Genomic DNA, 10,526 nt, shown 5'->3' with positions numbered 1-10,526 from the left:
AATCAGGCCAAGACCCCAAACAACTATAATTGATAAAAATATCACTGTTTATTGTCATTTTAGTGTCATTACATAATTTATCATCTGACAAAGCATCCTACGAGTCAGTCTTGGTCAACCAGCTTTGACAGTATTCACATACCTAGATGTGAGGGGTCATTGTGATTCAATATGTCAACTTCATTGTTTTTGGAATTTCATTCATGGGGGTGAAAAGGCATTGGTATTTTATATACATATATATTCATACGATGCAGATTTGCATATTTTTGTAAACATAAACACATAAGATGAAATGTCAAATAGGTATGTAAGTAAATGTATTGCTGGATGCATTGGTTTATATTCGTTTAAGTATATACATGTGGGCTTCAGAAGAAACAGGTGCAATGTTTGATCGTGTCGCGGATGTATTTTTATTTTTTTTTTGTTATCGAGTGTTAAGCTTTTCTGTGTTAATGACATGTGTGTTGTTATCTTCTGTGCTTCATTTTGAAATGTGTGCGCTATGTGTGTGTATTTATGTATACCACTTGATCCATAAAGAGTTTCCATTTTATGGACAATAAAATAAATGAAATGAAATGAAATAAAGTAGTGAAACTGCAGTCTTTTTACCTTCCCTAACTTTTTTTCTGACTTTGATTAAATTTTCACTTTTCTGCATATGACATTTCACTTTCTTTTCAGACTGCTACTTTTAACTGGTGAGGAATTCCCCTTCAACTGTCCATCTATTTTGTTTGTGGCTATGAAAAGGCCCTGGATTATGAAAAATGAGTGATCCTGTCAACTTCCTGTGAGTTCAAATCCTGCCGGGGAGAAAAAATACATGTGCAGCAATCCCATTCCTTGGACAAGATGCTCTCCCCAGTATGTCCTTCTCGACCCAGGTGTCAATGCTGGGGAAAGAGGGGGTCATCCCATGAGACGGACACCCACGAGTCATGTGGCCCAGGAGTTCGACATTGAAAAAAAAAGGCCCATGAGTCATATACAGCCCATGCGTCATATACCTCATGAGTTCGACACCAGGCAAATAAGGCCTACGAGTTCGACATTAAGCAAACAAGGCCCAGGGCCTTGTTTGCCAAGAGTTGAACTCGTGAGCCGTGTTTGCTTAGTGTCAAACTCATGGGCTGTATGACTGGTGGGCTGTATGACTAGTGGGCTGTATAATTGGTGGGTGTCAAACTCACGACGTGCCAGCAAAGAGTGGAACTTGTCTTTTGTGTTCATCTTCATCTTCATTTTGGTGTTTATGTTCTCCTTTTCTTTTCCCTTGCAGTGGATTTTACCATCACTCGACCTTGATGGCAATGTGAAGTTCCCAACATAGAGCAGTTTATTGCAATATTGCAGGGCTCACAAATACTGTACAATTTGAACTGAATTTCATATGTAATTGTAACTCAAATTCAAAATACACTCAGCAAAAAAGAAAATAAAACTTTTTTTCCAGTTAATATCTATCATAGAAGATTTTAATGGAAATCATCGTGTCATATACCATATCAAAGATTATTTAATTGGCTATCAACCTGGTAGGTTTATATAAAGGGAAACTTTACGCATGAGTGAACACATTCGTTTTTGTCCTTCAAAGCAGAAAAGTAAAAGTTGCAAAGATTGACATATCAAAATTCATTTGCAAATGCCTTCCAAGATAGCAATGACAACAAAAGACCAATTTAATGCCATGAGAGACATGAATGAAATAGCAGAAATAAGTTTCCGTTCCGTCGTTTGTCTTTATATTTTGAAATAAAAACATAGTGGGGAAACTGAAAGTGAAACATAAGAATTTTCTATCAATTCAAACTTGAAATCTCATAGGGAGAAAGCCGCAAAGGTGATAAAATCGATGGAATTTCTTCATTTCACCTTTTAATTAAGAAATTTAAGAATGCATAAAACAAATTTCGGAACCAAATATTTCAAATTTTCTTAATTTGGAATAATGCTTCAAATTTAACCTTTGTTACCATTACTTTTACTCTTATGTCTTTTGACTATTGATTTGACAGAAGATTTTTCATTTCTTCCATTATTTTTTGTCTTTCTTTATCTTTGGAGGGTCACAGAGACATTATACAGCATGTAGAGATCATAGGTTGAGCTTTACAAATTAATTTGCATTTCTATTGTGTTGAATTTGTCTTTTGTTCTCATTGTTATATGGAAGAGCATACACGCTTTAATAACAACTTGTCCTTTTTTGCAATTTTTACTTTTGTGCCTTGGAAGAGAAAAACGAATATGTTCATTCATGCATAAAGTTTCCCTTTTTATTGACCTACTGGGTTTATAGCCAATTAAATTACCTTTAACATGGTATATAAAACACCATTATTAGCTAAATAGTCTATGAGAAAGATGAACTCGAAAAAGTGTTTACTTTCTTCTTTTTTTTGCTGAGTGTATGTTCCCTGTAGGTCAATCTCTCTTTTCTCACATGTTCTAAAGATTTGAATGCTCTCCTTCTCTTACATACTGCATTCATCGCTTTCTTGTATGCATCACTCCATCACTGTCATTAACACAATCTTGACAAAAGTGAGATACAGACACATTAGCTCATAAGAATTGTGCTTTTAAGATACATTTGCTAGGCAAAACCCATAATTTATTGCACATGATTACACTAGGAAGACTAAAACAAAAAGAACAAAAAAGAGAATCAAATCAAACCAGGTCCTGTAAAGACAAAGCCACCATTGTTGATCATGACATGGAAAAGAAGTAAGGGTGTAACATGGAGCAGAAGAAGTCTGCTTATCACTGTTACAAGTAGAAAACATGTGCGGGATATAAAACAATGGTGGACTAGGAATCACAAATTCTCTGATGGATATAGACTGATTGACAGATTACCATGATAATGACAAAAAATTTAACAACTAAAATGAGCTCTGAAGATCAACTCCTTTATTTTCATGTTTCTCATCAACCCCTTTCATGTGTATTGTTAATGGACAAACATTTAAATGCCAATGTGTGTACGCTGGGTTTTTATGTGCTTTCCATATACCGGTATTAGAAAATAGAGGGGTGTAGAAAATAAACAGCAATTACTGGAAACTTCTGTGCAATTAATTTCTAGTGCTGGTCCAATTTCAGTGAACTTCACTCACTTCGAAGCGAGTATTTATGTACATATTTCAATACTACCAAAAACTATTTTTCATTTTGGTTCCGCAGAAAGCAAAGTTTGTGAAAATTTCAACACAGAATTATTCCACATTTACAGAACAAAAATAATGCATTAAAAAGTTATACCAGCACTTCTTATAGGGTGCAATGTTACTCCAGTAATGATGTATCAAGTCATATACAAAATATAATTCCCAAGCATTCTCATATTTAGGCAATTGAACTTATCATTGATGAAAACACTTCACACCTTCTAAAAAATAAACACTAGAATATTGATATCTTCTATGGCTTCAAACTAGCCACTGTCCTGTAAGCTAAATTAAACTGTAGTAAACTAAAGTAACTCATGCACAATAAACAAACTTGTATGGACTTAATGTATGCACAATATGCATACAGCAAGGACTACACATATCAAAGTACATTTGACAAGATGTCGAATACAAAGAAAACGTCAATGACATTTCAACACATTGGGTGTGTTGGTATACAATGATATAATGAAACACAATAAATTGTATATGGGTAAATCTTGAATCTTACAAAATCTTACAAATTTTGATTACAAAAGTACACTAATACAGTAACATAGTACATATCTAAACATTTATAAAGTATACACTACACAGTGTGCTGAAAAAAAAAGAAAAAAAAAACTTACGTCAAGAGATCTCATTCTGTGACAAACACAGTGATTTTCTGTAAGTGTACATCAATGAGTATCATTTCTAAGTGAAAGATATAGCATAGTAAAGTACATATTAAGCAGGACAAATATCAACATTTGAAACTGCATTAAGAAGGAAAAAAAATACCAAGACTTTGGAAAGAAAAACAACCTACCAGGTACTGTCAAAAATCTTCACAATGCAGCAAATAATCCCATTATTTGGTTCTCAGAATGTGCAAAACAGTGGTTTAAAAGGTGTACATGTCTATATCTTTATTATCACAACGTAATGAGAACAAATTATGCAAATCAAAATAATATTCTGCATGAAAGACTTTACAAACATGCTGTGAATTATTGGAAATTAAATGCTGAAAGTCAATCAATTTGCATAATTCCTTATCCATAAAACAAACATGCATATAAATGTATGATAAATTGTATTATATATATATATATATATATATATATATATATATATATGGGGCTAAACACTTAAGGTTTTTTCTCTTGTGGATCATTTGGGCCATTCATAATTCAAAATTTCAAATTTTGGTGGTCCAAAAAAGTATCCTCAGAAAATAGAAAGAAACTTAACCATCCATTTTGAATCTTAAAGGGATCGTACAGTTTTGATTGAGACCTAATTTCAGGTTTCTAACATTTTTGGTGAGATAATGAGAAACCTCTTATGAAATATGAAAGAGCATGTAATTCTATGAGGAATTCAATGTTCATTTGATGAAAATTGGTTTTGAAATGGCTGAGATATCCAAAAAAGAGCAATTCTCATAAAGTGTGGGACCCACACTTTATTACGATCGCTTTGTTTTACTTTGTTTTTGGATGTTTCAGTCATTCCAAACCCGATTTTCATCAAATAAACTTTGAATTCCTCTTAAAATGGTATACTCTGTACTATATCATAAGTGTTTTCTTGGTATCTCGCAAAAAGTTAAAAGCCCAATTCTCATCTCCACCAATACTGTACCATCCCTGTAAGTTTGCCAGTTGGGGCCACCAAAAGATAACCTTTTTTGGAAATTTAGTGGCCAGACATTAATTTTACAGTGGCCCCTGGCCAACAGTCACGTCAAGCCCTGACTATTATATATTGCTGACAACAAGAAAAAAATTTCTACTTGGCCTTTGATTGACATACTCAATCTCCCCAAGGTATACAGTTACACGGTTATGACAAAATTCTGCAAACTGACCTAGGAGTATCGTACATGTACACAAGGATAGCTGCACACTAAACTCACATTTACCTGATTACCAATCACATTAAGCAGTTAATTTCAATATGAAATGGAATCACATTGAGCAGTTAATCTCAATATGAAATGGAATCACATTGAGCAGTTAATCTCAATATGAAATGGAATCACATTGAGCAGTTAATCTCAATATGAAATGGGGCATTATGACATCATCAGGGATGCTAAATTTGATCTGATCTCTTTTTCTTTTACCTTCACAGTGCAAATGATTAAGAAGAGTATAAATATGCCAAAAGAAAAAACAAAACAAATACAGATGTACAAAAAAAGAGAATGTTGCAGACTGTATAAGATACTCAACAGACATTTAAAAAATTTCTTTACGTGGAATTATCACAGCAAAATTACGTGAATGTGAAATGTGCACAGAGACTATTCCACTGCACACCTTTATGTTTAATTTCTCACAGAGTACTGCTCTTTTTTTTTTTCTTTTTTTTACATAGATATACATATAGTCTTTTTAGTTCTAGCAAAAATCCACCAAACTGTGGTTCAGAAAAAACAAACAAACAAGGAATTTGTGTTTCTTTTTCTCCTTTGAAACGAATCACGGAAAGCCAAAACACAACTAAACTGTCACTCAAAAGGGGAAATAACAAAAACAAAATACAAATCAAGCAAGTCCAATGATGCATTCTAAATATCAAACTACTGCTGTGTAGAGTATATAGGAAATTGACTAGAAAAAAGTAAATTTAGCGAGCATTAAATTCCTTGTGATTTAACAAAATACTCTTTCACTCTTGGACGAGTCAAATTTTTCCTCCTCTGAAAAAGTAAATTATTTCAACTAATTAATGACATGTTCATTCTTGTGTATCCAGTGCTGTTACATTACATTCTTCTTGTATGTTTGTTTGTTGTTGGTTTTTTGTCCTCAACTGGGCATGAATTTTTAAGATCGATTGAATACACTTTCATATAATTTGTATGGATTAGACAGGAGATGAAAAGTACTACAAAGCGGTGTAACCACAAACTGCTTTAACACTCTCAGTGCATGTCCTATGTGTGTGCATGTATGTGTGTGTCATAACATGTGCATTTATGTATCACTGTAGTTTTGCTAGCCAATACTATATACCACATATATCATGACCTGAAGTTCTGCAAATTTCAGCAGTCACCTGAGATCCCTGATAACAGCAACAAATCCAATTACAGTGTATAGCCTCCTGCAACAAAAATTCACATTAACTGATATTGTTTATATCAATAACAAGCCAAGATATAGCCTCCCACAACAAAAATGCAAAGACAATGTCTTTGAGGCAGGAACTCATTTATTCAATATGTTTGAAAAGGGATATGCCATTTCCATTCCATCACTGTGCTTCAGCTGCAACTGTAACCAATCATAAAAATTGTGTGGCAAGTCCCAATCCAGGAAATGTCACGCCTGCAAAACATAAGTCTAATGACACATGCAGTATTTAGTTTAGACAGTGGGAAGTAAACAATGGATAACCTATACCACTCATCAGAGTTTTCTAAACTTGCTTGTTCTGGAGAGGAGACAGAGAAAAGAGTGTGAAACTGATCATCCCATATACAACTATATCTGACAAACAATTTGGCTTTTGTGTGTACAGACTGTAACAAAAGCAGTCGCCAGTGAAATCACATGTCATGTCTAAATGTACACTTGCTCACCACACATCGAAACGAACACACACAATAGGGTATGCCTCCAATGTCTCCCTGACACAACCACCATGCAAACACCAATGTCTAAAGCATGTCCAGCTCTATAATTATAGCCTGTCACTGGCCCTAGATTTCACAATGGTGCGCTAATATCTGATCATGAAAATTAGGGGCAAAACAGCACGTCACTTCTGAGTGCAAAATGCAAACTACCGAGTACTCCGCTCTTTAAAGAAGCAGTGATAGGATTTACTAGAGGAAACAAAATGCTCCTTCCTGTTTTTCGTGTGACGTTCTGGATTCACACACAGAGTACCCAAGGGTATGCGTTTGTGCATATAGGTTGCAAAATTTTAACTGAACTCATGTGATGAAACGGTGATATTATTTGTTTGTTTTTTTCTTTTTTTTTGTGGGAGTAACTGGACTTTTCCTTTCTCTTAGTTTGGCTACATACAGTACAATATCTCCACTTATCTGCTAGTGTGCCTTTATGAATGCACAATATGATTAAATTTTTTTTTTTTCTGCCTTCTAGGTAGGGAAAATATGCTTATGCAACTTACTGCAAAGTTTATTTTATAAGACTATATTATGTCTCTTACATAGGTTAACGTACACAAATACAGTGCATGCAAAACTTATCGAAACATTTACAGGGGAAATTGCTGAGAAGAGTGTTGTATTTTATGTAGCAGTAGTAAAAATGTATACCAAAAATCAGTAATGTTTGAAACCAAGAAGAAAAAATAACAGCTGCTCACGGTACAACAGCTAGCATCATCTGCAAGTCATTTTCTGACAAGTGTTCTTGCTCTAGGCAATGTGAAACCGTAAAATATTGTCACCAGCTCTAGCTGTTATTGAAATGAGTTGCTTTCATTTGCAGCCAAATCAGAACAGATATTGTAAAATGAGCTAGTTTAGAGTTACATTTTGGCACTCAACAGAAAAGAGGACAATTCAAACAAATGTATCAATACTTTTTTTTCCCCCTTAAATTCAAATCAAAGGATTTGTTTTTCTGTCATGTTAACGACTATAATAAGTCTGATTAAACAGTATACATCTGCAATTGCTTCTTGGCAGCTCTCAAATTCCTTTAAATCTCTGATTCATACCCCGTTTGACAGAATTCTATCAAATATCACTATTAAAATAACTGCAAAAAATGCAGAGTTGTATCTTCCAACAATCTTATTGTAAAATGTTAATTATTGTATCATTCTCAAATATTTCTAACAATCTGTTTCTAATGTCAACCTGTGACCAATGCCAGACCCATCCAAAAAGGAATAGCATGCGATTTGTATTTTACTATTAAAGTATGCTTGATTACATTTGAGAAAATGCTTCTTGAGTAAAAAAAAACCTAGAAAGGTTTTTAGGTAGAAACTTTTGAATAACTCTGCTACAAATAGAAATTGTTATGCTATAAATGAAAGAGCCAATATTAAGTGCACTCATAGCAGATAAAGCTCTATGGTACTTCATACTATCACATATAACTTTGCCCTTGCTTGTAAAGAGATATTTCGTAATAACAAACATTTAGAATTTCATTTTGTTGACATTAAGTCCTTCAACATCTTCCGATTCATTCCCTCAAAACGACATCTAACAGGAGATAAAACTCTTGAAACGTGTCACCAATGACTCAAAAAACTGATGGCCTTTACAACAACAATTTTAACAATCTTTGACCTCATGATGTTTAATTTTAGCAGTACTCCTTTGTTTGCTCAATTTTCTGAAGCAGTCTGATGTTATCAGGGTAACAAGGAAATATCAACAAATGACTTGATGGTTTGATAAATATTATTTGCCTTCCCTAGCAGGCTGGGTGCTAACCTAATGCTACATTTACACCATGTTCCTGGCAGCCATGGCAGCCCCGTTTGCCCGAAACGTAGTGCACCAAGGGTAGGTGGGATATTCTCCTCCCTGCACTTTCCGTATTATAGTCTTGTTCATTCTAGTCCTCACTCCACTGAACATGTAGCTATCAGATGCCGTTTTCAAGGCATCTTATCAGGCTACACTTCACAATATTCTCCGTGGCATCCCTTCAAGTTTTGTCACATTTTATTAGGGCCTACTAGGCTACTCATGTAGCACAGTGCCAGCCGTGGCAATTTTTTTGACTATTTAAAAATCAGGGCACGGCATCCACGACAATCACAGCCTGCCAAATTTGCCCATCCTATCCCCCTCCTCCCCCTCCCCCTTGCGTTGTCTCACGTCCAACTTGTTCCTGAAATGCGACTACTGTGGCGGCAGGAAACATGGAGTCAACGCAGCATTAGTTTTCATTATTCTTTGTTAAAGAAGGAAGCTAACTATAAAGTTTCAGTTATATTCAGGAACTCACTGACAATGCATCATGCATGCCTTCTTCTTGCTTGTGGTTTCTGCTAGATAAGTCTCTCCTCTTATATGCATTTATGACTGCATCTTCCAGCCTGGTTCCTGGCAGGGGGAAGATTTAAAGGGGATGGCTAGTAACTGATCAGTGGGAATCAGTGGGAATGCTGGGGGATGATTGTTTCAATCCTTGTGGGATTCATTTAAGAGACAGTACATTATATATCTATTGTTGTGTGAAAATTATTTGCCTCATAATGGTCTCATATTCAAGTAATGTGCCGTTTAATGTTTCGTTAACGGCCGTTAACGATCATCCCGATACTGTACAGGCATGCTAACCTAGAAACTTGTATGGTATACTGTAGCTGATTCATCGTTATGATGCACAGTAATTCTAGCAATTTTTTCATTATCAAATGCCATAAATCATTACAATGACGCTATAAATTGCAGCTTTCTAGGCATGAGAAAAAGAGAACACATTCTGTCGAAGAATAACAGAAGGTAAGAAAGAAAGGCTGAAGACTGAATAGCCATATAGATCTGATATACATAAACATATATATATAATTATGATATAACCACTTTTCAGAGAATGAAAGGGCTTACTAGTAGAAATAAACAAAATGACCTAATGACCACATGGTCTGATAATCTATATGGTAATCCCATATGGTTAGTGGCCATGAGCTAAAACATCAACCCTCCTCCTTCCACTCATTGGCCAGTCCATAAAGCCACGACGACACAGCCGACTTGGCGCTGGTGAGAGCGTCTCCGACGACTTTCCCCGTGTGCATCACAGCCGTCCCTGTGCGGTTGAGTGCATGGTTTATCCTCTTGCCTCTGTCCGTGGTCTGCATGACACTACAGTGGGGGGTAGTTAAAAGTAATTATGAAATCTCATCAAACTTTGACACTTTACAGATGTGAAAGATGCACTGGAATGACCAATGTATCATAACAATGAATCTACAATATGACTGTGTACTGATGATGATACTACACTGTATGGTGAAACATCAGACTACATGAGACAAAATAACAAAGTAGAAAGCAAAATACTTTAGCAAAAAGAAAAAAAAAGAACAGTAGACTAAAAGTCAGGAAACAAGTATGATGGACAAATGTTTACCCATTCCCTTGCCTTTTAAATGGCCTCAAATTCATGAATCAGAATGTATACCATGCAAACTGCTCACAATACTTGAGCGACAGTAACGATTTGGTTCTATCCCCCATACAGAAGTACAAATACAGTGGACTCCCATTATAATGAAGTCCTCCTGACCAGCAGTTTTCTTTTGTAATATCGAAATTTTGTTAGAATAAGTGAACATATACACTATAAAAATACATCCATTGAATTATGTTGCAGGATAAATTTTTATTTCGTTTTA

General features: G+C 35.0%; 1 protein-coding gene across 1 annotated transcript in view; it reads right to left on the bottom strand.

The window, feature by feature from the left end:
• Positions 1–9,763: 9,763 nt before the first annotated feature.
• The window catches only part of LOC140243759 (late secretory pathway protein AVL9 homolog), a 56,094-nt gene continuing 55,331 nt past the window's right edge, over positions 9,764–10,526 (bottom strand). Inside the window, exon 14 of the mRNA XM_072323424.1 lies at positions 9,764–9,993. Within this exon, the coding sequence (XP_072179525.1) occupies positions 9,825–9,993 (169 nt within the window). The 3' untranslated portion in view covers positions 9,764–9,824. The remainder of the gene's footprint in view (positions 9,994–10,526) is intronic.

Source organism: Diadema setosum, chromosome 20, assembly GCF_964275005.1.
Source record: "Diadema setosum chromosome 20, eeDiaSeto1, whole genome shotgun sequence".
Lineage (NCBI taxonomy): Eukaryota > Metazoa > Echinodermata > Echinoidea > Diadematoida > Diadematidae > Diadema > Diadema setosum.
The sequence above is the reverse complement of the archived record's forward strand: the minus strand, read 5'-3'. Positions and strand labels throughout refer to the sequence as shown.